Consider the following 27,777-nt stretch of genomic DNA (forward strand, 5'->3'; position numbering starts at 1 on the left):
CCACCCTTCCAGAACAGACACCGGCATTTCTTCCACAGACAGTATTCCACAATTAAAAAAAAAAAATTATAAAAGCTAAAAAAAAAATACTGGTGGCATACCAGTAGCCTCCAAGTGGGTGACAGTCATCAGTGAAAAACTTAAGCAAATCAGTCTGAATATAAGACATTATCTATTACACTCTGAACGTTAAATTAGTCAACTGGTGGGCATTTCTATAGCTTCGCTACAGACAGGGAACAGCAGAAATTGCTTTCTTCCCTTTGGGTTTAATCACCAAGAAATGTGAGGGCACAGAGATTAAAAACCAAATAATCTCCCTTCCTGCTTGTCCAGCCAGGCTAACCTTCATGCTGCACAGTGTTTACTGGTGGGAAACTGCCAACTTCTAGATGAAAGACAGGGGTGGGCAGGGGGGTTCTCTCCTGTTATTTCCCTGCCAACCTGCATTCCTTCGGGAAAGAATGAAAATGGAGGGAAAGCGGCCCCTGGTCACTCACCGGGGTTGTTCTCATGGATGTAGACAGACCATAAGTAATTCAGTGAGTCCACTCACAAAGACTCCGCTTGTCTGTGGCTGCAGCATTCAGGCAAGCCAAAGGCAACCAGCACCACCAAAATGCAGCACAAAACTCTTATCAGAAGATACCATTTTTTTCTAAATGTCATATATACAATTTTTATTGGAGCGTGATGACAGATAGTGAATAACTTAACATAAATTTGCATAATATAATACAGCTGTTAATTTATGATCATATTAAAGCACAAAGTTTTGTAGTTTGGGCACTTAAAAGTCGTAATCTTTGGAAACTTTCCCTCCTGTTTGCTCTTTATTTATTACTTATTTAGGGTTGCCAGATAAAACACAGGTGGCTAGTTAAATGTAGGTATTTCTGGAAAAAAAATTTACAAAAAAGGGGTGCGCCTGGGTAGCTCAGTCGGTTGAGTGTCTGATTTCAGCTCACGTCACGATCTCACAGTTCATGGGTTCAAGCCCCGCGTTGGGCTCTGTGCTGACAGCTCAGAACCTTGAATTCTGTGTCTTCTGCTCTCTCTCTGCCCCTTCCCTGCTCATGCCGTGTCCCTCCCTCTCAAAAACAAACAAACATTAAAAAAAATTAATTTCTGATAAACACAGAATCATTTTGTAGTGTAAGTATGTCTCGTGCAATATTTGGGACATGGTTATACTAAAAAATGATTCATTGCATAGCTGAAATTCACAGTTTGCTGAAGCCTTCTATTTTTATTTGATAAATCTGGCAACTCTATTCTGACTTCATAAATACCCTATCCCCTACTGGCTCTATGGTCACAGTGGGGGGAGCAGGTATTGCCTATGGTAGGGCTCTTGGGATCGCTACGCAGAGTCAGAGGGATCAGATCACAGAGGTACAAATGCAAAGGGAGAAACTAAGCTAGGCAACATACCTGAGTTTTCCTGGGGCAGCCCTGGGAGTGTTAGAGCGATGGTTTTCAAACTTGTCGACCACAACACATCATAAGAAATATATTTATAAGTCAACCGAGTACAGACATACCCATGTAATTAAACAAATGTTTTATGAAACAATATGTAGTCTTCTAGGTGTGATATACTCTATGTTCTATTCCATTCTATTTCCTTTTTTAAAATGCTGCTCTTAATCCCCTAAATTGAATTCACAATTCCCTAAAGGTTCATAGCCCACATTCTGAAAAACACTGGGTTAGAGGGTTATAACTCAGGAAAGTGAATAAGGAGCTTTTTTTTTTTTTTAATCCACTCTACAAATGAGGAAATGTGTCAGATCAGTTAAGAGACTTTCCTAGTCCATTTCACTAATTTGTGGCTAAACTAGGAATGAAATTTAGGTCTCTCAGCTCCCAAGCCTGTGTTTCTGGTTTCATTCTACCATACTTTTTAGTGTCCATTTTCCCTATCTCCAACTTATAACACACATTCTAGGATCCACTTTTTTGTTTTATTTTACCTAATTACACTATTCCTAAACCACTTTGTTATTACTTCAGATTCTTCTAAAATTCCCAAGATTTATATCATTGCTGATCTAAAGTGATTATATCATTGCTTATGACATCCACTTGACTTCTAAAAACATTCAAACTAATTCATCTTGGCGCTTACCCTTTGATCCGCAGCATCTTACTTCCCCTCTGCGCCCAACCTTGTCTCACTATTTTGGTGCCTCAGGAGATCTTTACACTTCCATGTACTCTCCCCTGGAGACAGGCACTGCCAGAGATGTAAGAAAAACATAAGAATAGTAACTATTACTTGTTACCATTTGTTCCCTCTAATAGTCCCTTTCGGAGTTGAGAAAACATAGGTTCAGAGAGGCTAAGTGTGTTTCTCAGGGTCACACAGCAAACACAGACTTGAAGAGCTCAAGTCTTTTTGCTCTAACTCCTATGCTCTGCCATCAGCACATGGAAGTGTGCTGAGCTGAGATGTCCGCAAACATCTGGCAGGAATACTTCCGGCAGGAATACACTGGCAGGAAAAAAAAAGACATCAATCCAAGAGATATCCATGGAGGCTGTATATTTTCTCACATACTAAGTCTAGATTTTCAAACCACATTCAGGACTTTCTGGAATCTTACAATCATTCAGTTTACTATCCTCTAGATCTTCTCTGTGACCATCCACTCCACGTGTACTTTTTTCCTAGCTGTGATGACGAAGTCCAAAGCAACGCGTGGTCCCCAGAGCGCCTTTCCCGTGTCTCCTATCGTGGCCCTAAAAGAGTACATCCTGGCTTGCAGAATCCAAATGCAGAGCTCCTTCTGGTGCTAGCTCAGCAGTCAGTCCGTTTACACGGAGAAGTTAACTTGGCGCTCTCCCTCCACCCCGCAGAATAATCTTGCCTTTGGCTTCCTCATGGCTGAGCACAGGGAGCCACAACCCACCTTCCTCGGGGATGCACGAAGCAAGACGCTCATAGCAAGACTCACAGACAGCAATTTGCAGCTCCCTTTCCCCAGTTTATCTTCCTCCACCCTGAATGGAGCTGGGCGGATGGCTTAGACACAGGCTCCAGGCTGGATTCCCTGCCTCAAAGCCAGGTTGAACCCCTGAACCAGCCACATGACCGTAAACCTCAGTTTCCTGTTAAAGGGGATAATAAACCTATTGGCTCCATTCGGTTGGGGCTGATTAGATGAGGTGACACATGTAAAGCACTTAGCGTGCAGTCCTGTGCCTATGCCCCAGAAGCATTTGTTTCTATTTTGCTGTTGTTTCGATTCTTCCTGTCATTCCCATTGTACAGATGTCATCTCAGAAGCCTTAAGGAGACACGTGTCCCTTCATGTGCCTCTGATCCACCAGGGTCTCAGCACGTGCATCTGTGCCCCTCGGCCAGCAGCCCCTCTGCTGCCACTCCCGCATCCCTCACTGCCCCTCTGGGGTCCCTTGCTGCCCCTCCCTTTCAGCCTGGAACTTTTCCTGCCCTCCTTCCCTTCCAACAGAGTTCCTCTTTTCACATCCTATTTCCCCAGAACACTATTTTCTGCCAGAGACCAACAAAACAACGGTAGAATTACCAAGACCCGAGGACTTGGAAGGATTTCAGACATTGCTGGTTGATCCCGAATGCCCTCTCCTGGGCACCTGCTCGGGACCCATCATCCACTGGTCACTCCAGGAATGAAGGGCTCACCTCTTCCATGTTTCAAACAGCTGGACCAGACCATTAATCCACAAATCCATTTCCCTATAGTTTCCACCTATAGCTTCAATTTACATTCAATAGCCTTCAATTTACATGGGCCCATGTAAATGACCCTTTAAAAGACACCCCTCAGGCTTCTGCAAAGTTTCTCCATGTGGCACACTTTCAAGTCCCTTGCCCACCCTAGTCTCCCTCCAGCCTGTGTCCCTCTAGAGGGTGACACAGCCGGAGTAGCAGGCTGACCCAGGGTGTGAGCAGATGGTGCAGAGGAGAGCACAGTAGCTGCTTCCATGATGGTTGTTTCCAGTGACGGGGACGGGGGGCGGCCATTGATAACCCGTTCTCCAGTTACCCTCCCTGAATTTGTCAAAATACATCTCAATTATTGCAACTCTGCAGAGTAATAAGTCCTACAAGCTTCAAATACACTGGACAGAGGGGTGCCTGGGTGGCTCAGTCGGTTGAGCTTCCGACTTCGGCTCAGGTCATGATCTCACGGTCTGTGAGTTCGAGCCCCGCGTCAGGCTCTGTACTGACAGCTCAGAGACTGGAGCCTGCTTTGGATTCTGTGTCTCCCTCTCTCTCTGCCCCTCCCCTGCTCATGTTCTGTCTCTCTCTGTCTCAAAAATAAATAAAAACATTTTAAAAATTAAAAAAAAAAAAATACACTGGATAGAAAAGGTACTTCCTTTGATTTCCCCCCCCAAATTAACCCCTTCAAGCGTTCCAAAGCATGGTAAACAACTTCATACTTCACCCTCTTCAAATCTTTTCTTCAAAACACTTAGCTCTGTTGTGGTTTTATGTGTATGCGATTCGTCTCTCTCCCCCCACTGGCCCGACCGGAGGCTCCAAAGAGAGGGACTCACTACGGTAGCCCCAAAGCCCATGGGAATCCTGGGGGCCCTAAGGAACGAGGGAATGGATCTGTTACAGGCTCTGATCCCACCTCACCTCATCAACCCCATCTCCTTTCCTGTCATGTGCCAGGCAACCGGGGGTCTGAGAACAGAGATCCTGCACTGGGGCGGCACCCAAGAGCCTGTTCCAAGCATGGTGTGGTGGCGGGGCCTAGTCTTCAGGTGAGGTGTGAGAAGCCAAGTGGGCATTCTAGGAGCATCTTCAGGGAGAAACCAAGTCAGAGAGAAGGTCAGACCTGCCGGAGGAGAGTAGTCAATCTAAACAGGCCGGCCAGAGGGGAGGAACCTAGGGCTCAAGACACCAGGATGGATGTGGATGGGGGGAGGGGCACACAGGACTCCTCAGCTCCTCAGCCGAAGCAGCAGTGAGCACTCACCAAGCGCTTACTGTGTGCCAGGCACTGGTAAGTGCCGTCTGCAAACAGGCTTTTTGCCGACTACGCGAGGTGTATTTGTATTACCTCCATCTTACTGGGTGAGAAACTGAGGCTGACAGTGAAGCTGACCACAGTCACACAGCCGAGAAGCAGCGAGACACAAATTCAGATGTGGGCGATGTGACTCCTGTGGGCTTCTACCCAAGGCACAATACTGGCTCCCAAGGTGGAAGCTTGATGTGGAAAGAGGGGGAAGACCCTGAAAGAATTCCCCAGGCTGTCTGCACAGAGCTAGACTTTATATAACGTTCTGTAAGCCATGGGCTTAAGCAATGCCCTGGGAACTTAAAGATACAGCTGAGACTCAACCCTCAGGCCCCATTTCCTGTGGGGCGTTACAGGTGACTCCAGGGTGCAGCTGAACTTGAGAACCAGCATGAATCAAAACGCAAGAGGAAACTGCTCTTCCCTGCTCTTTCCACGGCAGAGCCCAGAGGCCAGGGGGACCCCAGAACGGGAATCTCACTTCCATTCCTCAACAGGGACTGGAGTTTCAAGTTCTCACACCCCAAGTGAGGCCGAAATGGGTTGGGGCAGAGGAGACGTACTCTGGCCAAGACTGACCGACAGTCTGACGACCGGGTACAGAGGCCGCATGCGGCTTTTCCGTTAGACTGTACTGTACTGTTTCCAGCTCGACTGGCCGGTACTCTTATGGGAATGTTCAGGACCGAGGCCTCCTTCCTTGGCTACATACGTGTGAAGTCTCACCCTGTGTTTCCTAGCTTCACTCCTCATAAATCAGTTTTCAGGGCCTCTGAGCCTACAACAGCTACAGAAAGCACAATTTTGATTACAACATGATACTTCCACTAAGAGCACTCATCAGAAAGAAAGGTAACGCACGGGAACATGAAGAGCTTTCCCAAGTGAATTCCAGACGTTTTTGCTCTAAATGCATATGACTGTTGCCCTATTTTTAATTTACCTTAAAAAAACCACATTGGTGGGGCGCCTGGGTGGCTCAATCGGTTAAGCGTCCAACTTCGGCTCAGGTCACAATCTCACGGTTCGTGGGTTCGAGCCCTACATCGGGCTCTGTGCTGACAGTGCAGAACCCGCTTCAGATCCTCTGTCCCCCCCTCTCTCTACCCCTCCCCCATTGTGCTCGCGCGCTCTCTCTAAAATAAGTAAATAAACATTTAAAAAACACCACACCGGCAAGCTAAGTGATCTGGGGAGTCCCAAAAACCAGAGCAGACTGCCCAGGCCAGCCTTGCCTTGGCCTAGAAGACCTCACGGGACCTCCCTGAGCTCAGGGGGTTAAGGGCTCTGTCACAACAAATGGTGTTTTCTCATCAGACAGATTTGCAGTTTTACAAAATTCAACTCCCCTACCAGAAATCCAACCCTACCTACCATTAGTCTGAGCTTTTGGGAAAGACTCTTTTCTTAGATTACTGGGGAAAGATCACAGCATCCTACGGTCTGGGCCAAAGGGAGCAAGACATCAGAACGGTTTCTTTGGAAGGTGGTGACTCATTGTGGGGTTAATGAACCTTGAGAAGATCCCACAGGGGCCCTCCTCCTGCTGCCATTTAAGACCGTTTCCTTGTGCCCTTCCCTTAGGAAAAAATCAAGAACAGCTGGGAATTGTGCGATCTTCAGGAAACTCTGCAAATATATGTATCAGTTTGGCCAGGATCCTCAGGGGTGGCCGCACACTGACCCAGGGACAGTCTTGGAGCAACTGCTCTTTGTGAAGAAGCTTGGAGCCAGCTAGGGTCAGAGAGAGAAGAGGGGTAGGCAACCTGAGCTAGGAGCCCTGAGCCCAGCCCCCCCCCACCCCAGTTTGACAGGACACTATCGCACAGAGCAGGGGCCTCCTCACGGGCCAGTGAGCTCCCCAGGTGCTCATGGGGGTTACAGGTCCAAGGCTCAGGAACAGGACAAGGCAGAAACTCTCCACAGCTACCACATCAAAAGCAAGCACTGTAGAATTCTCTGAGGCTCCCTCTCCTTTCCCAAGGAGCCGCCCCACATCGCTGCCCATCTGGGACGAGGGCCCTCCCCAGCCCAGCCACTCTGCCAGGCACCCAGGAGGACCCAAGAGGTTTCTGCAAGGGCTTTTCGCACTTCAGCTGGGAGAAGCCACTGCACACTCCCCACCTGCCTGGCCGGGGTTCACGGACACTCTGGACTCACAGAGTCCTGTCCTCCCCCAGCCACCGCAGGGGCTCCCTCTTCCCGAACGCTCCCGTCCCTCCAGCCCAAGTATGTGCTCCTGCCTCAGTTTACGTGCTATCTTATGAAGCCTCCAATCGTCCCCAGGCCGCCCCTCTGCCGCGGTCATGGAGCAGAGCATGAGCACAACCTTGTGCGTCCTTCTCGAACCGGGAAGAGAAAAAAGTCCTCCTTCCTTGCTTTCCTTGGCTTGGCCTTGTCAGCCTTCGGAGGGCAGACAGGGGTTCTCACTCACACAGCATTATTTCTGCCAGGCTGCACCCTCTCTCTGCCTGCTGACCTTGTGCACAAACCCTTCTGAGCCTCGGTTTTCTCATCTGTAAAACAGAAACTCAATAAAATGATACACGCGAAACTCGCCCTGTGCCTGTCCTCCAGGACTTGGTCAACGAATACTCAGTGTAGCTGCGAGCCTTCCCTTCTTATAAAAACACTGTTGGTTCCGCTCTCTGCTCCCACTCCAGCCCTGCCCCAGGCCAGGCTTTCTTTCTCCTGTCCCCACCCTTGTCCTAACGTCACCTGGAGCTGGCTTCCAGGCCCCTCACTCAGAGGCTTGGCCCGGAGGGGAGACATGGAGGTCATCACAAAGGTGGCAGCTGAGGGGCAATGGGGTGTCCTTGGTCCAGCACCCCACTCCTCTGTCACAGCCATACTGTGGGGCCAGCACTACGGGCAGGAAAGCCGCCAGCAGTCTGTGCTCCTGGCAAACACAGCAGTTCAAGAGCTAACTTCTCCGATCTGTGTCTTGTGTGGCAGGATGTGAGCCGCATGTCCTCTAGGGAGCCCAGCCTCCTTATGTCTGCTGGGCAGTCACCCCACCACCTCTGGTCCTGACTCCTGGGCCTCCTGTCCAGGACCCTGTAGAGCAGCAAGGCCCTTGCCCTTTGAGTTCCTGGAGGCCATCTGCTGTCACCCCATGATGGGCAGGAAACATGGCCTGGCAAATGGGCCTGGCCCAGCTCAGCCACGCCCACCTCCTTAAGGCCACTTCTCTGTCCCCAAGTACCCAGCTTCCCTCCAGGTCCACACCTCCAACCCTCCCTGGCCCATGGCCGTGGACTTGACCCCAGGCTGCCTGGAGCTATCGTCCTGCAAAAATCCCTCGGCCCACCGGCCCCTGCCCGGGGCCTCCTGATGTGACACTGTCACCTATGGCACCTCAGAGACCCCAGTCTGCTCCCACCTGAAGGTCAAGTCCCTTGAAGAAGCCTCACTGCAACGCGGGGGACAGGCACCCCACACCTGGCCCTGATAGGGAGCAGCAGACGCAGAAGACAAAAGAGACAAACGATTCCTTAAGATCCACGGCGAAAACAAATTGCCGTAATTAACACGTGCCACCTCCACGATACATGGGCTGCCACGTGGTTGGCGTGAAGCAGAGAGGCATAAACTGCAGAGAGCACGCACTCCAATAAAACGGCAATAAACGATGCGCCTGTGAAGGAACTCGGTTCAATTCTGCTCCAAAACCTTGTTTAAGTGCTTTTATTGTTTCTGTGTGAAAGAGCACAAATGCTTTTTGAAAATTGCTTCGGCATAAGCCTCCCCTTCTCCGGGAAGTGTTTCCGATGCCCCCCAATCCCTGCCCTGAGCAGACTGGGTGGCCCCCACAGGGCCCCCTCCATGTCCCCATTCTGTGTTTCCCTCCCTGTGAGCCTCAGCGGGGGTCCCCAGGGCTCCTCCCCCCCCCCAGGGCCCCCACCCACCCAGGGGCACACAGCAAGCGTGGGGGACACACTCCCGGTACAACAGTGGTCTGGACCAGGTGGTCTGCAAACATCAGGGGAGCCCCAGAGGTTGGTTGCTAAGGGGACCCTTGGAGGACAGATGAAATTCTTATTGGAAAGATCTTTAAAATAAATAAATACATCAAATAAAAGCGTAAAGATAGGAAAACATAAACAGAATCTTTTTTCACAGAGGGGAAGGGAGGGAGCAGTAATGTCCCCTCACGTGGCCACAGTCACCTTTTTTGGGGTTCCGTCCTACATTAGAGAACAGCCCAGTATCAGATAAACAGCAACAATGACAACAAAAACGGGTAACAAAAGTTCCCCGAGTGGGGACCGGGCTGATGTCCCCGAGGGCTCATGCTCTGGCAGCTCTGTCCACAGGAGCAGCTGCTTGCTCGAGAGCGATGCCCCTAACTGAAGCCTTCGCTGGCTGCCTCAGGGGCCCACAGGCCCAGCTTGCTCAGCAGATGGAGGGATGAATGGGGAGCCTGGGCTGGGAGCACTCAGCCTCTCATTCCATGAGACCCTCCTCCGTTCCATGAGAGATAGGAGTCTCCCTGGGACCCTCTCTCCCCACACTTGGGCATGAGAAGGATGGCAGGGAGTGACCATCATCTCTCCGGATGCCCACGCCAGGGAGGTGAGCCCTCCACCTCCTGTAACGTGGTATGAAGGAAGCATCTGCCAGGCCATTCCAGAGACGCCCGGGGGAGCCCACCCGCAGGCCGGCTGGCCCAGCCTTCCCTCTGGACCTCAGCAGCCCCCCTTCCCCTGAGGCTCCGGCCCCGACCCAGCAGACCAGGGGCTGAGGTAGGAATTTAGCGTCTCAGCTCCTCTGAACAGAAATTGCTATCAAGCCTCTGAGGAACATGCTGTCTGATTTAGCGAGTCTCCTCCCACCCCCAAATTTAATTACAAAAAAAAAAAAAAAAGGTTTTCCCCCAAAACCTCATCCTCCTGTATTCAAACCCAGTCCTCCGGCAGCAAGGGGAGGGAGGGATGCTTTTTGGTGTCCTTGGGCCCACCACTGTCAGGGCAGCTCATGTTAGCTGTTACTCGGGGGCCCATGTTTACTTAGCCTTGCCACTGCAGAGGCCACTCTTGACAAGGAATCCTTTTCACGAAAAGCCACCAGCTGCAGAAAATCGGCAAGGGCTAAAATCGTGTCTGGTGACAGAGGTGACAAGACAGCCATCATGGAGGGTACGAGGCAGCCCTGGAGACAGGCTCTGACTAAAGGCCAGCTCTCCCAATGTCTGGCCATGGGGCCCCGGGCAAGCCACCCAAACTCTGGGAATGTCCACCTCCTCTGGGGCAAAGCAGAATCTTCCAAGGTGACAGGAGGTGTTCTGCAAGGCTCTTTGTTTAGGGAAGAGTTGAGGCAGGTCTCCAGGAGCCTCTGCGATGTCTTCCAGGGCTTATCTTCTAGCATCTTCCTCCCTCTTCTGATTACAGGAGTGGGGCCTCTCGCCAGCGTCTCCTCCAAGGCAGCCCCACTGAATTCTTTTTTTTTTTTAATGTTTTTTTAAGTTTATTTATTTATTTTTGAGAGAGAGAGAGCGAGCAGAGGAGGGGCAGAGAGAGAGGGAGAGACAGAATCCCAAGCAGGCTCCACACTGTCGGCACAGAGCGTGATGTGGGGCTTGAACTCACAGACCTTGAGATCGTGACCAGAGCCGAAACCAAGAGTCAGACACTTAACCAACTGAGCCACCCAGGTGCCCCAAGCCCCAGTGAATTCTTAATTCTCACTGGCACAGTCGTTTCCATCCCTCCTGGGAAGACCCCACGCCTGAGGCTACCGTGGACTCACCGGGTCCCTGACCAGCACTTCTAGAAACAAGCAAATCTGATACATGCACTCCTCACCTCATGCCCCAAAGCAGAATTGCAAACAGAGCTTCTTAAGAAAATCCCAATTGGCACTCTCTGAGGAATCCTCACTACCACCCTTTGAAATGTGATTTGTCCCCATTTCACAGATGAGCAAACTGAATCTTGGTGAGGCTTGATAACTTGCCCACTGTCCTCCAGTCAGATCTGTTGAATTCCACATCTCTGCTTTTCCACTTACAATTCTGTCTGTCAACCGTGAAATGCAAAATCTCAAGAGTTGATTATAAAAGAGAAAAATAGTGAATTGCTCCTTACGTTTTTGTTTTTTTTTTATTTTAACTTCAAAAACGTACTCATAAGTAGGGCTGAATATATTTTAAAGCTTAGCTGGGTTAGTGGAATTTTTTTTTTAAGAGCAGTAAATGAGCCTGTGTGAGCACAGGCAGAGACAAGCCACCCCACCTCTCTGAGCTGTGGGTCCTCATCTGTGCAGTGGGGCCCCGGGGGGTTGAACTCATGGACCTTCTGAGGCTCTGAGGCTCTTTATCATCCTGTAACTAATCTCCTACTCATGTGCCGGCTGCCAGTTCCTGTGACTCCTTTCTCCTAAGCCAGTGAGTAGATGTACTACTCTTTCCTCGCTAAAATCTGGTCCCAGACTCCATTTAGGCCTCTGGACAGCATTCTTGGGCAAAGGAGACTTTTTTCTTTTTTTCTTTCCTTTTTTTTTTTTTTTTTTTTTTTTTTAGCTTCAGCCTAGCCCTCCCCACTTATATCCTGAGATGGGAAAATGGACTGAGCAGGCAATAGGGAATTTAAAATGAGCTGGAAAAAAAAAAATCCTGCCACAATAAATCGCATCACAGTGGAGATCTCTATCTAACCAGAAAATTCTCAGTCCAGACAATGGCTCATTTATTTCCAACAATATTCAATACAACAGAATTCCAGGCCAACAAAAGGATTTCTACAGGTTCTTGGGAGTTGGTTGCAAAGGGATTTAACCTACATAGAAAAGAGAGCTGTTCAATTATAGATTCCCAGGCGTGAGGGAGACCTTTGTAAATAAATTGTAAGGGGTCTTGCTGAAAATGCGGCTACTTCCCTGGGGAGCATCTCACCTACCGACAGTGTGAGGCCGATGTACGGTGGCCCTGCCTAGAGGACGTGTGGGTAAATATTTGGGTAGAGACGGTTGCTGCTGGGATGGTGGGCAGAGCCAGCTATCGGAGGAAATGGCCCTCTCTCCCAGGCCCAGAGATGATACATTTCTAGAAACATCCAGGCAGGCAGCCTCTAAAGACTCCTGGGCTTTCCAAACACATTTCCTATTCTATGGTCAGCAAGACAGCGCTGTGAGCATGGGCGGTAAAGAGGAGGCAGGAAACAGGAGGGTGGGGAGGGGTCTGGAAGCCAGCCTTCTAAATTTAACATGCAGTTGCTTTTAGGCAGAGTGGATAAAAAATAAATTCCAGTGCTTAAAGCTCTTATCTTTGTTTACCATTTCCCCAAACAGCACCTGACCTGGGCTCTGACTTTTAGACTGAATTATCAACACGCACACAGGAATGAGGGCTGGGGGGGGGGGGGGGGGGGGGGCGGTGCTGGGGGTGGAGGGTGGGGGGTAAATAGGGCAAGTTCATCACTCTCCACCTTCACGTGACATTTCTTCAGCCAGCAGGTGACCCAGGATCTGCTAGTGTCACAGGCTGTCCCTGGGTAGATGCGGTGCCATTTTGGGGGGGGGGGGGGTAGTCATGACGCTTCAGACCATCGTAGATGTGGAAGTTACCATGAGGTCACACATGTCTACCTGCTTTCAATGAGGGATCCATGAATATCCTCCAGCAACCTCTTCAGATGCTCAGTGACAGCTTTTGAAAATCTCCAGTGTGCATGGGGCTTGTCTATTTCATGAAGTTCTAGTCATCTGAAAATCCTTCCCTATATTGCATCAAAACTGTTCTCCCCACGCCTTATACCATCATCCTGGGTCTGCCCCACTAATGAGAGGAGCAGCACGTACTTTTCCTTTGTCACATGTCTGCTGCTCAGTCGTGTGGCAATGCTCTCATTTCTCCCCCTTGGTTTGCTCAGGTCCCCCGAATTCTTGGGAGTGTGCCCCTGGAAGTGGCATGCCAGCCCCAGCTCACTCCCCGTCGCTCCATCCCCTCTCCACCAGCTCATCTGTTAACCCTGCTGATGCTGGCCCACCCCTCCCTCATTCAGTTGACTGATGCAAAGGCCATTCCTTGTCCTTTATCCCCATGGCTGTGTCCAGGAGACCCGAGACTATCCAGAGTCTCTTCCTTTCCAGCCCCTCAGCCTCCTTTCCCTGGGAAGCCCTACAGTTCAGTCCTTGGCGCCCTGCTTTTCTTCCAGCCCCCATCCCGGGGACTCATCCCCCTCTGTGCAGCTGAGTGGGACACCATCTTCCCCAACACAAGCCTGCCAGAGCTGAGCTCTCCTGGAGGAGGCAGCCCACCCGGACTGGTCCTCCGTCCATCTTTCGGTGCCCCCAGGAATGAAACCTCGGGATCGCTTTCATCACTTCACTCCCTGCCCCCTTACATCCGAAGACTCACCTCCCTGGACTAGTCTTCCTTCCTTACGATGACTCTGTATCAGCTGCATATGAGAGTTTTCCAGGGACTGTTTAGAACACTACTAATTCCTGCACACCAGTCCAGACCAACTAAACCTGAACATTTCGGGGTAGGGCTCCGGGCTCGGTGGGGAGCAGCCAAGATGGGGAATCACTGCTTGCACTGCTTCTCTTTCAACCCCCTGCCCACTCTGACCACTGCTCTGTCATCAGAGACCCTCACTTTTGCCCAGGCTATTACAATAGTCTCCTTGTTGTCTTGTTGACCAGCTCTTCCTACTGTCCTCCTCTACATCATCTGTCAGAGTTATAGTCATTTTCAGTGCGTCACTTCTACTCATCAAACCTTCAGTGGCTCCCTATTACCATAATAATAAATCTCTGAAGGAACAAGTCAACAGTTTCCCAAGTACAGAGTGAGTTGAATGTATAGGACTGTGTCTTGTCTCCTCTCTCCCCCTGCCCCCACACTCTGCTAAAGGCATGTCACACCCATGTCCTAGACATACTATCTATGTGGGGACAGAGTGAACAAAAAGCATCGGTCTGCAAATTAAATGCAAAACACTCTCTCCCTGGTGCAGAGAAAGTGAGCTGGGTGATTTAACCGTCACTTACTTAGGGGCTTATCTCTTTAAACATCATATACCACTTGGCTGTTAATGGAGAGAACAGAATCCTAAACGTTGCATAACAACAGATAATCCAAAGACTCGAATCTAGTTGATTTGGGAGTGTGTTTTATGCTTATGAGTCCTTATGTCTGATAACTGGGACAGTTCTTTAAAATCAGGTGATTAGAGATGTGTCTTATTTGTCTCTACCTCTCCTTTTCCCTACACGCCCACTAGAGGGATAAATAACTCTGCTCCCAAATAATACACTACTTTTTCCTCTCAACCCTTTCCTGGAATAGAGATAGTGGCTGCATTTCAGCGAGTTGGAATCTGGCGGCAGAGGGAAGAGGGTCAAACCCATAGTGAGATTAAATAGAAGGAACTGGAATGTATGTCAATGACCTGTTTTCCAACTGATTCACTTAAAGTTTGAGGTACAACCAATTCCCTTATGACCCAGCAAAGCCACTCCTAAGTACAGAGCCAACAGAAATGTGTACGTATGTCCACCAAAAAAACATATACAAGGGGCGCCTGGGTGGCTCAGTTGGTTAAGCATCCGACTCTTGATTTCTTGATCTCACGGTTCGTGGCTCTGAGCCCCGCATCAGACTCTGCGCTGATGGCAGAGTCTGCTTGGGACTCTCTCTCTCCCTCCCTCTCTTGCTGCCCCTCCCCTGCTTGCACACCCTCTCTCTCTCTCTCTCTCCAAATAAACTTAAAATATATATATATACAAGAATGTTCAGCTTTATTCATAATGGCCCCAAACTGGGACGACTCAAACGTCCACTCACGGTGGAAAGGATGAGTTGCCGGGGGAGCACCCCCCAATCACTCGAGCGGACACACTTCGGCTCCACACCACACCGTGGCTGAGTCTCCAAGACCTGGCCCCGCACACACACAGGCAGGCCTGGGCAAAAGCCCACAGATAGCATATTCTGTTTATACACAGATTTTTTAAAAGGCAAAAGTAATCGCTCGTGTTACAAGTCAGGATGGCAGTTGCCCTTGAGGGGGCTGTGATTGGACAGGGTCACGGGGGCGCCTCAGAGTGCTGGCAATATCTGGGGGCTTGATCAGACATGGTTACGCGGGTACGCTCGCCCTGTGAAAATTCACCGAGCTCTGTGCTTTAGGTTGTGCTGTATTTTTTCCGTATGCATGTGATTCCTCCATAAAATGTACAAAACAAAAGGAAGAGGGGAAAATGGGTGATAGGCATTGAGGAGGGTGCTTGTTGGGCTGAGCACTGGGTGTTGTATGTAAGCAATGAATCATGGGAATTTACTCCCGAAGCCAAGACTACACTGTATACACTGTATGTTAGCTAACCTGACAATAAATTAGTAGTAAATAAATAAATAAATAAAAATATTTTAAAAATAGGAAAGGAAGAGAGGGAGGGAGGAAGGGAAAGGGGGGAGGATGGGAGGAAGGGAGAGGGAGGGAGGTCTATGCAGTACAGCATGATGGACAAGTCTTAGAATTTGAAGATCTGGATTTAGTTCTGACTCTGCTATTTACTAGCTGTGTGACCTTAGTTAAGCCACTAACCTCTCTGAATCTCTGTGGTTTTTTTTTTTTTCACCTATAAAATAGGCAGCAAAAACTGCCCTACCTACCCCACAGTGCAGTTGTGAGGACCAAATGACAGAACTGATGTAAAAATCCTACTGTACCCAGTAAAATACTGCAGGGGGGCGGAGTGCTATTATTATCTTAGATCTCCGAAGACAGGAATTCTTATGGAAAGTCAGGGATATTGATAAGGCTCAACCCAGGGCCTTCGGTGGTAAGGGCTGGCACTGTGGTGTGTGTGTGTGTGTGTGTGTGAGTGAGCGCACACACAGGCGGGTTTGTGTTCTTTCATCACAGTCTTGTCACCTAATCCCTTAATGGCCTGGCCTCAGAGTACAGGAGCACCTGGAATAATCCAGGGGTTTATGTGAGATGGGTTCTCTTTCCTTTTCAAGTGGATATAAATAGATACTATGCACACTCTCCTAATTACCTTTTCTAAGGCAAGGATGCATGTCTGCATCTAAATCTGCCAAATTCTTTAAGTTAGCATGTAGGACCTTCTGGGCACTGGCTAGGCAAAGCAGTGATGTTGATAGAAAGATCCCCCGCCCACCTCATAGCCCACCCTATCCCTCCATCCCCCACTGCTTCTTGCCCCAAGCCTGGAACAGCTCACGTGGGCCCATCTATGGAATCTCAAAGCCAGGAAGTCGGAGCCTCTGTTTAGAGAACTGGTCAGTGAGGAGCCCAGATCCCCACCCAGGCCTCGCCTGCATCTTGGGGACCGGGCGCAGGGGGAAGGGGCTTTTCTCCTGGGCTGGTGGTCAAAAGGGCAAAGCGAAGGTTGTTACATTTTCCGCAGTTTGGTTTCATACTATTATCGTACGTTCCCCAGGGAATGAGAGTGAATGGAAATCTTTATTCTTCATATGGCTGTACAGCCCCTGGCTGTCCCCACGCTAGCATGTCCAGTCTTAAGGGATTTCGAGCTCCCTGCTTCTAGAGGGCAAAGGCTGGCAGAATTTAGCCCACTTTATATAACACCACGTCCGGCGACATATGCGTGGGCACTCACTAGTGCCATCCGATGCTGCCCTTGTTAGTCCTCGGGAAGGACAAAATTGAAGCCGCCCCCACTTCTATTTCCTTTCACAAAATAAGAAAACGTTAATTTTTCTATGAGGTCTCTGGCTCTCCAGGAAAAATCTTTTTGAAAGCAGTGACATTTTTATTTGCTTTTTCTCATTCTATCTGCACACACCGTGTGTGTGGTGTAAGTGTAGGTGTGAGTGACGTGGGGGCAGGACGTGCATGTGTGCACGTGTGGGTGCGTGTATGCGCACGTGTATGTGTGTCTAGCTCTCGAAGAAAATGGCACACAAAAATCTGAATGTAACAAGGTGACCTTAATAGGTGAGGGCAGTATTATTTCCTATTTAAAAGGATTTATCCACAAATTTTCCATAACGTTCCCTTAACCATCAGGTTTATCCCTTGCATTTAAATATTGGTTTACAGATCTAAGCTCTAAGAGTAAAAGACTAAAAGACCAAGAACCTTGGAAGTAAAATTAGAAGTTACTGCCCACTGAAAATCAACATACAGATGAAAAAACCTTCTGGAAAATCAAGGAACTCTGGACTGAGAATGTAAACCACAAGGCAAAGATTCAGTTTATTTTTAAATCTCTATTTTTCCCAATACTTAGTAATTAAATATTTACTATTTAATCAATGTTCCCCAAAATCAAATATTAAAAAAAGATTTAACATTTCTTTTTCTTTTCAAACTTGTAAGAGCACAGTGGCTTATTTTATGAAATAAATCCCAGCTGAAATAAGTTCCATGGGATTTTAAAATCACTTTCTTCCTTAACACATCCTGATAGATTCATCTAATTCATGCAACAGACGGCCTCGTGATGAAATGAGCTCCCTGCCTCCAGATACGTTCGAACAGAAGAATTACCTGTTCCTTTGGTACATTACCAAAGATGCAGAGATCTTTCACCTTCACAGTCTCCTCCACCCTGCCCTGTGAGCCAGGCATGACCCCAACTTACAGACCAGGTGACCTGCTGATGTTGCCCTTGGCACTTGCCCCAAGGCCACAGCTGCTGGGCGACGGATCCAGGACAGGATCCAGGGACGGATCCAGGGATGGATCCAGGGACGGAAACCCCAGCTGGACCTAGTGACTACCCCGAGGCATGGCCAAGGTCGGGGAGCGAGGCTGCAGTAGCAGCCTCGCTGGGTGGGAGGCAGGACAGGTTGATTCTAATTCTGAGTAATATGGCCTGCGTAACCGAAGTCAGGAAGAACCCTGGGGGATGGCTTTTTATCTTGATCTTTTGGAAACACAAGACGCTTAAAGTGCTTCTTGGTTCAAAATGAGAGGATGTTCTGCTCAGATGCCCCTCAGTTCTCCCGACATTCCAGGCCAACCAGGTGCTCCTCAGCCCTGAGCAGCACAGAGGGTCCAAGCACCCAAGGGCAACAGCAAGGGATGGGATGGGCTGGGCCGGAAACCTCAGCTCCGAGCTCCCGGCCTCCTGCCTTCGAGGATGCTCCTGCTATTGTAAACATTTGGGGTGAGCTGGCCAGCCTCCGCTTCTAAGGGAAAGCATTCTCTTGACTAAGCTACCCTCTCTTTCCCTTTCTCACTTCAAGTGAATTCTACACCACCCCCTCCCAACATTTTTTTATTGGTAATTTTTTTTTCTAGATGCCAAAGACAAATACATAGCACCCATAGAGCACAAGTACCATTTCTGGTTCATTTCTTGACAGTGCTCCACCACCGACCACGCCCACCACACTTCTGACTCAGCCCAAAGGCTGCCCCGCGTGGGACGGCTTTCTGCCTCCTGTGCCCAGAAAACTGCCAAGTGTCCTACAAGATCCGGCTCCAAACCACACCTCTCCCACTTGGCCAGCCTGACAGAGCCATTTTTAATTCTGTAACGCATCTAAAAGGCTATGCCACAGTATTGTTATTTCAATTTCTATTCAGTATTTTAACTTTTTTTTTTTTTGAAGGAAAACTTTATACAAATTAGAATACTTGAGGGGGCTATGTACCCATCACCCAGCCTCAACAAGAGGTCAACTATGGTCATTTTGGTTTCATGTATTTCCCCACCTTCCCCCAATTCCAGTTTTTGGGTTTTTTTAAAATAAAAGTCTCAGAAGTCTTACGTCATCTGTAAATATTTCATTCTACACCTCTAAAATAAAAGGACTCTTTTCTAAAACAGGACAACCATACCATTATCATATTAAAAACAAATGAACTGGTGAGCCTGGGTGGCTCAGTTGGTTGAGCATCCAACTTGTGATTTTGGCTCAGGGCATGATCCCAGCCAGGGTCATGGGATGGAGCCCCAGATTGAGCTCCATGCTGAGCTGAGTGTGAAGCCTGCTTAAGATCCTCTCTCTCTTCCCCTCCCCACCATCTCTCAAATTAAAACAACAGCAAATAAACCATAATTTCATAAGTATATCAAATATCCAGTCACGGTTTAAGGTCCTGTGATGGACTCACGGATTTTTTTTTTTTAGATTGGTTTGTCCAAACCCACACCCAAACAAGCCCACCCACTTTTCGCTGGCTTTTTTATCCATCATAAAGACCTTGGCTTAGGCTTCATTTTCTCCTGTTAGCTTCCCTGATTCCAAATGCCTGGGATGTGTGTCCTTCTGTTCTTCCACAGAGCCTTGTGCTCACAGCTCTGAAACCCTCACCATTGGTTTGCATTCTAGGACGGACTATAAGGTCCAAGAGGGTGGGAAGGGTCAGTGTGTGTCAAAGTTATGTGCCCTGTGCCTAGCACAGTGGCTGGCCAATAGCACACATCTGCTCGGCAATGTTGAATGAATAAGTGGATGAATGAACTCTCAAACCGAACTGTTTGCCGTTCCTCCTAAGTCCATCCTACAGCACATTCCACATCCAGTATAATGATTTGCTTAGAAGTCGGCTTCCCCAAAGAGCAGAGACTTGATCATTTCTGGATCCTCAGCACCTGGCAGTAGGTGTGCATCGAGAGACTGCTGAATGAGTAAGGACGTAAGTTTTCTACTCCAAGGTCTAGCTGTGAGTTTAGCCTCGCAGTTTTCCTCTTTGGGTCTCCTGTTTCTCATCTCTAGGATGAAAAATTCAGATTCATGATTCCTAAGTCTTTTGGGAGTTTAATTTGTGATTCTGAGTAGGGGCCCAGCCTCGCAAGGGAGTCCCCATTTGCCATACACTTGCTGCCCTCTGCTGGTATGATTGGTGTAGGACCTTTTTATTCCTGATTTTCCTGAAAGAACTACTTCGAGGCAAAGGTCCAGATGGGCAGACTGGTCTGTCAATGGGACAGGGATTGGAACCTCATTACCTTACCTGGGTTTGATTAAAATGTGCAGGCGTGAACCTCCCTCCATCCCATCTGCCCACTCCTCCCACAGAAAGGATCGCGGGGGTAGATCGCAGAAGGACTAATGCAGTGAGTGGTCTCAGCCCCCAACACATTACAACCACGGCGGGGGTTGGAAAGAACTGGGGCCCAGGCCCCACTTCAAACCAACAGGTGAGTCCCTGGCTGGGCAGGGCCCAAGCACCCTTATATAGTAAAAGTCGGCCCACTGCTTCTAACGTTCCATCATGTGGAGAACCGCGGGACCAAGATGATGTTTACATGTGTATCTTGAGCCAAAAGCTTGGAAGCACAGTAAAAAGCTCATCCAGAGAAAGAATAATGAAGACTGTGACTTGATCACATCAAATTCCCTTAGCCTACCTTTAAAAGTTTTCTTTCTTTGACAAATGCTGACAGCTTCTAAACCATAAATTTTGTTTGGGGAACCAATTCCATCTACCGTTAGGGACGTTGCTTCCACATCTGGTTTCTTTTTCTTTTTGTAATATGGTTCTATATTCTGGTGCACAGTACCACCATTTTTCGTGGGGTTTTAGTTTTTTGTTTTGTTTGGTTTGGTGTTTTGTTCGTTTGTTTGGTTTGGTTTTGGGGTTTTTTGTTTTTTACATTTTCTGCATATGTTGATAAGTCTCCCTTGGTTGCAGATAACAGAATTTGTCTGTTGCCAACTTAGACCATAAATGAGAAAATGCCGTAAGGGTACTGATTCACCACCCACTGGGCTAGTGACTAGTCGGAGGGTGGCAAACAGAAACTGGAACTCTAGGGGACACCAGGAAATGGTCTCTTCCTGTGTCATTTGCCTCTACTTCCCTCTGCACATTTAATTCATTTCTTCTTTCTCACAGCCAACTGGAATTTTCTGCTTATTCATCCACAAGGCAGAACATGGTCACCAGCAGATCATGACTCACCTGAGCTCAGCCTCCACCCGTTGGAGAAAAACTCCTTTTTGTCTGCACTAGATCCAAATTTCCAGAATTGTACCCTTGGTTCTGAGGCTCACCCTTGGGCCAATCAACCATGGCCTGCAGGGCCAACTATGTCATTCTTTTATACAAAGTGAAAATAGGGGGCCCCTCATTCAAAACTCGGGGAAAGTGCCATTAATGGTAAATACAAAGGCTCTCCCTCTTTTCTTCTCCTCCAGCATGAATCTTACCATTCATCTTTATATCATGCAATGCCGGTTTTAAATGTAAATTATCACAGGGCATTTAACTCACATGCAGGATCACTGAAATTACACAATTTGTATTTTGTGACTCGCAGGCCAGAAGAAACAAGCACAATTCAAACTACTAAAGATTAGGGGGAAGAAGAAGGGTTCTCCAGGCTCCCCCAACGGGGCACTCCATCAGGCACGGGGATACCAAACGGGCTGGGGACTTAGGCCCCCATGCATGTTTAGGGGTCCTACCCCATCCTGCTAGCCACTAGACCCCTGCACGTGACCCAGCTGGGGACAGGGTCTAGGGAACTTGGGTTAGGCATTACTCCTTCCCACAGGTCCACCCCCAATGCCATAGCAGACTGTGACTCTTCAAAGATCTTTTTTTTTTTCTTTTTTTAAACGCTTATTTATTTTTGAGACAGAGAGAGACAGAGCATGAACGGGACAGGGTCAGAGAAAGAGGGAGACACAGAATCCGAAACGGGCTCCAGGCTCTGAGCTGTCAGCACAGAGCCCGACGCGGGGCTTGAACTCACGGACCGCGAGATCATGACCTGAGCCGAAGTCGGCCACTTAACCGACTGAGCCACCCAGGCGCCCCTCTTCAAAGATCTTTAAAACCTCTGTGCCGGGACACATTTGGTACCTGGGCCAAAAGCGGGCAGAGGCTGGCCCTAGCCAATTCGCAGCCTCTGGCCAGCCCTGAGACACACACCATGATGCTGCCAGCCCAGGGCAGGCACAGCTGCCACTATGCCCACTCAAGATGCCTCAGGATACATGCACCCCATCCCCACCCTCTCTGTGCCTGAGCCCAGGCCCTGGACTGGGGAGGGGGGCAACTGTGGTTACAGGGCACGTCAGGGAGAGGGGGGCCAGGCTGGGCCCCAGGCACCAGGGGCGGGAGAGCAGGCAGCTGAGAATGGGTCGTGGGGAGGTGGCCAGAGGCGGGACCACACACAAGTGACGCTCCAAGCTCTGGCGCATCCTCCACTGTCCCATCAGACTCTACTTCCAAAGTCCCAATTCGAAGGTAAAAGGATTAAGAATCACAGATGGCGACCAAAGAGCGTTAAGCTCCAAGCACAGGGCCTTCTCAAGGGCCACACGCTCACTGAGCAGGCCCTGGCGGTCTGCTGTGGAGGTGGAAACATAGGGTCTGGCGGTAACCTTCCGAAGGAAGGGTTCCCAGAAATGAGGAGGAGAGTGAGTTGGGGAAACCAATCATTATTATTTTTTACTACAAAGTAGAAATGGAAACCCCTCCCCTTTGCCGTGCAAATTTATAAACATTAAACTACACATATTCTGTAACTTGACTTTTTTACTCCACAGTATACTACAGACATCGTTGAATGGCTGCATTATATCGAACGGCTGTTCAGTGATAGATTAGCTAAAATACTTACCATGGACTCCAAGACTCCATGTGTCCTGGCCCCCGACCCCATCTCCTACCACTCTCCCCTCTGTCCCCTGGAGTCCCCATTCTGCTCCAGCCAGCTGGCCTGGTGTTATCTTCCTCAAGCAAACCAAGCACATCCCACACAGGGCCTGCCCACCTGCTCTCACCGGATGGCTTACTGGCCCCACCCCACCGTTTCTGGTCTGGTCTGTGGTGGGGGGCGGGGGAAGGCAGGGATCTGCATTTCTAGGGTGACCCTGATGTGGCCAATCCAGGGAGCTCTCTCTCTGAGAACCACTGGCTCAGATCCCATGTGGCCAGCTGCAGGCCTGGGAATGGCTCCCAGAGGGTGGAGCAAGGCCACTCAGGGCCCACCCCTGGAAAGTTGGGGGTTGCAGCATGAATTTGCCCACCCCCCTCCTGGTGCTGCCCTCTACTGCTCTGGGAGGGGAGGAGAGGAGAAAGCACATCTCCAAGTTGAAGACTGCTCTTGCATCAGGACTACCTGGTTGAAAGAAATGAAGCTGTCCCGCTGTCCCCCACCAAGCAGGTGTTTGGCTCTGTAGGGAGTGGGGAGAGAGAATTTGGGGAAACCTAGCAGAACAGCGAATGAGCCTCCCTGACCCCATCCTAGCCCTCCCACCCACATCCTGCTCCCCAGCTCATACCCATGTGTCCCTCCTCCCCAGGCCAGGGGTGAGGGTGACAGTGTCACTCCAGTGGGCATTGTCCAAGGGGCACCGGTGTCCCCCCAACACGGGCTGCTGGGTCATGCTTTTCCACACCTTCAGTCTCTAGTATCTAATCAGTTTTCCCCAACCTTTCCTCATCTGATCAGTGAAGAACAGAATCTCCTCGTTTTCATTTGTATTTTTCATCAGGGCAACTTGTATTTCTTCTGTGTTTTGCCTGTTCATATCCTTTGACCATTTTCCTAATGAGTTTCTTTTCTTACTGATTTAAAATAGCTCTTTAGTTTCTGTTATCAGAACTTTTTTTGTGACTTCACTATGCATCCTTTAACTTTATGACGTACCAGTTAGTATCTATGTGGCCACCTCTCTGAGCCTCAGTTTCCTCCTCTAAGAGATGGGAGAACAGCTGTCTCGCAGGTTTGCAGGGAGGAGGAAGTCAGGTTGTGTCCATACAATATGTGGCCACCACCTCATCCTCCCTCAATAAATGCTTGCAGCTGAAGCTGCTGTCATTGGGTTGGAACCAAACGTCTCTATGACACTCAGAGACCCCCAGGTGCCAAACTGGTCCGGCGGGTCCCCAGTAATATACAGCACCACGAAACAAGTACAACAGGACATGCGCAGTGCTAGCCCAGTGCAGTTTGGATTGAACTGACTTTGCACTTTGTGGCGTCTCCACTTCCGAGTCTGCTGAGTTGGAGCGGGACTGTAAAGCTAATGGAGAAGCCAGAATGCTGTGTGACTTGGTATAACTCAACTTTCTTCCTTTGTCACGACTCCTCCATCAGCCGGCCCCTGACTACTGCAGCCTCCAGGAACACCTGCCCTACCTGGACATGGTGACTGCAGAGACCTTGAGGATTTACCCACCAGCTTTCAGGTACGCCCGAGTCCCTCCCACGCCCCCAACACACTGCCCAAAGCCCCTTCGGCATCACTGTCTCAGGTCCTCACTAGTCCTCAGACTGTTACAACCTGGGTTATCAGGAATGCTGGAGTCAAGTTCCTGGAGGATGAGGTCTGAGCCTTGGGTTTCTTTGTATCCCCTGGGGCACGATGCCTTCCATGCAGTAACCCACAGCAGTAAATGTCTGGCTCATTTTCCTTTCTGTTAACTACCTTCTCCAAGCATCACTGGGCTTTTCTTAACGACCTTCCTACCCAACCCAAGCCAATCTCTTTGGCCTCCTAGCCTGGAATGGCTTTCACTAGTCATTCATTTGGCAACTATTTACTGAGCCGAATGCTGTTGCAAGCACTGGGAAATGAGCCATGTACAAAACAGATAAAACCCCTGCCCTCGGAGTTGACATTCCAGGGGGGACCTCCCAAGGCCTGGGAGGCGTCTCCTCACTTTCCAACAACCCACACTTGTCCTATCCTTCAAACTCCAACCCAAGACTCGCCACTGCAGGCCATTTGCCTCTCCTCCCTCAGCATTTTCACGCTGACTGTACTTCATATTATATTCTTGGATACTTTTCAACCCCTCTGCAATATTTTGCCCAAGTACATCCACTCACACCAACCTGTAAGTGCCTTGAGAGCAGGAATCTGGTCTTCCACTTCTTTCCAACTCCCCCTAAGCGAGGCCTTCCAGGGAGCACAGCATCTTAACTTGGGTCCCCAGACCCTTAGGGAGGGAAACAGTGGCCAGATTTCAGGTTCTAGAAACAGAAGCAACACAAAGCATTTAACCCTATATATTGTACGTTCCACTCTGCATGTCTATGAATGAATATACCGCATAATCCATTCAGAGGTAGCTTTTGCCATTTTAAGAGAGAAAATGTGGATGATTTGAAGCTATCTCAAAATTATATTCCAACCAAAAACATCACAGAGAGTGTGACTGTAGCGATTGTGCAGTGTTCAGACCCAGAGCAAAGAGACAGAATTCCACAGAAGGGAGTGAAATCACACGGTCCTCAAGCACACAGGGTTTCAGTCTCCCTGATCTGGGAACAGCCAGTAACTCCAGGGCCAGATTCTATGGGCCTTTCCTGATTTCCTTGGGAGCTGCAGAGCAAACTGTCTCCAATCTTCGTTTTTTAATGATTTATACCTAGCTTCCTTCCAAGGGAACTGTGGGCATCTGCTATACACATTAAAATGAAATTTGAAATAAGACATTCAGTGATAGAACAAAGGCTGTCTAGAGGAAAGAAGCCTTTACAGGACCCTAGAGATGGCCGATAACTGGAGTCAGCTCCCTGCTCGGTTGTTGAGGCTCCTGGCCGAGAGAGAAACCAGCAAGGTTGAACGGTCACGTTCTCTAGCGGGAAGAAAGTCTATCAATGATCAAAGACACGTCATTTCCTGGATCTGAATCCAATCAAGAACTCATCACGCGAGACCTTGTGGAGATGATGTGTTGAGCGACAACGTGAACAGGCTCTTTAATGCCAAAATGCTCTGATCAATTCTCCTAGTGACCTTTTTATAAACAGTACTATGAAAAAGGAAGCCAGCGAAGGCATTGCTCCAGAGAACCAGCAGCTGGTTCGGGAAGGCAGGACAAGATTTGCTGATTCCCTCATAAGGTCACATACAGTGCCAGTGCTCCGTAATCACAGAACAAATTTAGATAGAAAGTCAAGACAGGTTCACATCACTGCCCTTAGTTTGTTGTGTGATCTTGGGTAAATTCTGCACTGCTCTGTGCTTCTGCTTCCTGTGTGTTCAGTGGGCACACAATGTCTGCTCGGCCCGCCCCACAGGAGTGGTGAGAATCAGTGGGACAGAACATCTGAAAAGCCACACCACTCTAGGTGGAGCACCACGTAAGGTGCGAGGTGAAGAGAAAGAAGGACTGACCTTTCCAGTCAAATGATCCGCTTCCATCCTGCTCCAATCCTGGGCAAGCCGTGATCTCCTGGGCCTCACCTTCCTCCCCACCTACTCTGTTGGAATTTTTAACGTGTCAGCCCTGCTGACTTCTGTTATCAAACAACAGAAATGAGAGAGGCAAGCCATCATTATTTTCAGCCAGACAAGAAGCCAATTCGCTTCAGCCCAAGCAATAGATTTGGTGAATACAGGCACAGTGAGAATTCTATGTTATTTTACTTTATTTTATTATTTTAATCTCAAAAAAGCATCTTGGCTTTTCCCAAGCACTGACACACCACTATTCCCCCAAAATCTCAGAATGGCCCCTGTGGAAAACATAACTCTTGTTGAAGTGTTATCACTGTGAATCCAGGTTTCTATGCAATATAATTCAGCAGATTTTTCTGGCCTTGTGTGTGGGCTGGCCTAGCCCGGCAGGAGGCCCAACCATATACAGAAGGGAAAGCCCTGGCTTTGAGGGGGTCTTGGATCCAGGTCCAAGATATTTCCAGTAAAGACGACAAAGAAGGGGATGCCAGGGTATAGCCTAGTTTGACCCGTTAGAACTGAGGCTGCAACATCAGAAACCCCCACCTTCTTGCTCTGATTTGAGCCCTGGTGTTTTGCTACCAGCTCCAAGCACATATTAATTGCATGGGTAGCTTTAACAGAGTGTTAAATCCCACAAGGAGCCTCGGATTGCTCTTAATTTCTCTGAGAAGTGAGAAGAGTATAGAATAATAATTAGGATAACAATTATATCTCCCCTAAGATATTTAGGAAAGTCCAGTCCTATAATGTGAAGTAAAAGCCAGCATAGATTATTTTTAATTTTAAAGTAATTATCTATATTACAAAAATAATATGCTTATACTTAAAGTAAAAACAAAAACCACCAAAACCAAAAACCGAAACAATACAGAAGGGTCCAAAGAGAAAGCTGACACCTCTAGTCCCCTGCCATCCTCCACCCCAGTCTCATCCCTTAGAAGAAATCATAGAAGTTCAGGTATTCTTCCAGAAATTTTATGTTCATATGAAAAAATCTATAGTCTAGCCCTTAAAAATACAATACATGGTGCCTGGGTGGCTCAGTCGTTAAGGATCTGACTTTGGCTGAGGTCAAAATCTCACGGTTTGTGAGTTCAAGCCCCGCATCGGGTGAGCCCTGCTTCTCTCTCCCTCTGTCTCTCACTCACTCACTTGCGCCCCCTCTCTATCAAAAAATATATAATTAATATAATATAATATAATATAATATAATATAATATAAATATAACTTTAGTATATATATAATTTTAGTGTATATATAATTTTTACTATATATAAAATACATATATATAAAGAAATGGGACTGTGCCATGGCCACTTGGTACAGTAAACAAGCTGCCCAAAAGTTTTCCCCTCGAGTAGAAGTTATCCATAGTGACACAGACAATGAACCGAGATCAGATTTTCAAACCCAAATTTCCTTTAGGTAAAGCAAAGCGGTGGGCGAGGGCAATTTAAAGAGGCTTGACCTTGAACGGATGAGGGAAAGCGTGGCCAGGGGAGTAGCCCTGCAAGCCCCTCCCCAGAAACAAGCCCTTCAAAGGTACCTGTGCTCCCCTAACCAGGCCTAAGAGAAGCTCTTCAGGCTCGATGGATGGATGCACCGAGATGGATGAATGCATTTTCACTGAGCGCCAACTGAGTCTAAAGAGC

The 27,777-nt window shown here is 48.7% G+C and overlaps 1 protein-coding gene and 1 long non-coding RNA gene across 3 annotated transcripts in view; one reads left to right on the top strand and one right to left on the bottom strand.

Moving 5' to 3' along the window:
- The window catches only part of TBXAS1 (thromboxane A synthase 1), a 155,403-nt gene that overhangs the window by 123,074 nt on the left and 4,552 nt on the right, over nt 1-27,777 (top strand). The window contains exon 10 of the mRNA XM_007082622.3: nt 24,030-24,121. Within this exon, the coding sequence (XP_007082684.1) occupies nt 24,030-24,121 (92 nt within the window). The remainder of the gene's footprint in view (nt 1-24,029; nt 24,122-27,777) is intronic.
- Nucleotides 1,072-27,777, bottom strand: LOC122235104. 2 transcript variants are annotated; one of them, XR_006213231.1, is made up of 4 exons: nt 27,672-27,777; nt 26,059-26,180; nt 24,771-24,908; nt 1,072-2,239 (listed from the first exon to the last, which is right to left on the bottom strand). It is a non-coding gene; the product is annotated as an uncharacterized LOC122235104 (long non-coding RNA). The 2 variants fall into 2 exon arrangements; XR_006213230.1 differs by lacking the exon at nt 27,672-27,777 and having other exon boundaries at nt 26,059-27,200.

The sequence above is a fragment of the Panthera tigris genome, chromosome A2, assembly GCF_018350195.1.
Source record: "Panthera tigris isolate Pti1 chromosome A2, P.tigris_Pti1_mat1.1, whole genome shotgun sequence".
Taxonomy (NCBI): Eukaryota; Metazoa; Chordata; class Mammalia; order Carnivora; family Felidae; genus Panthera; species Panthera tigris.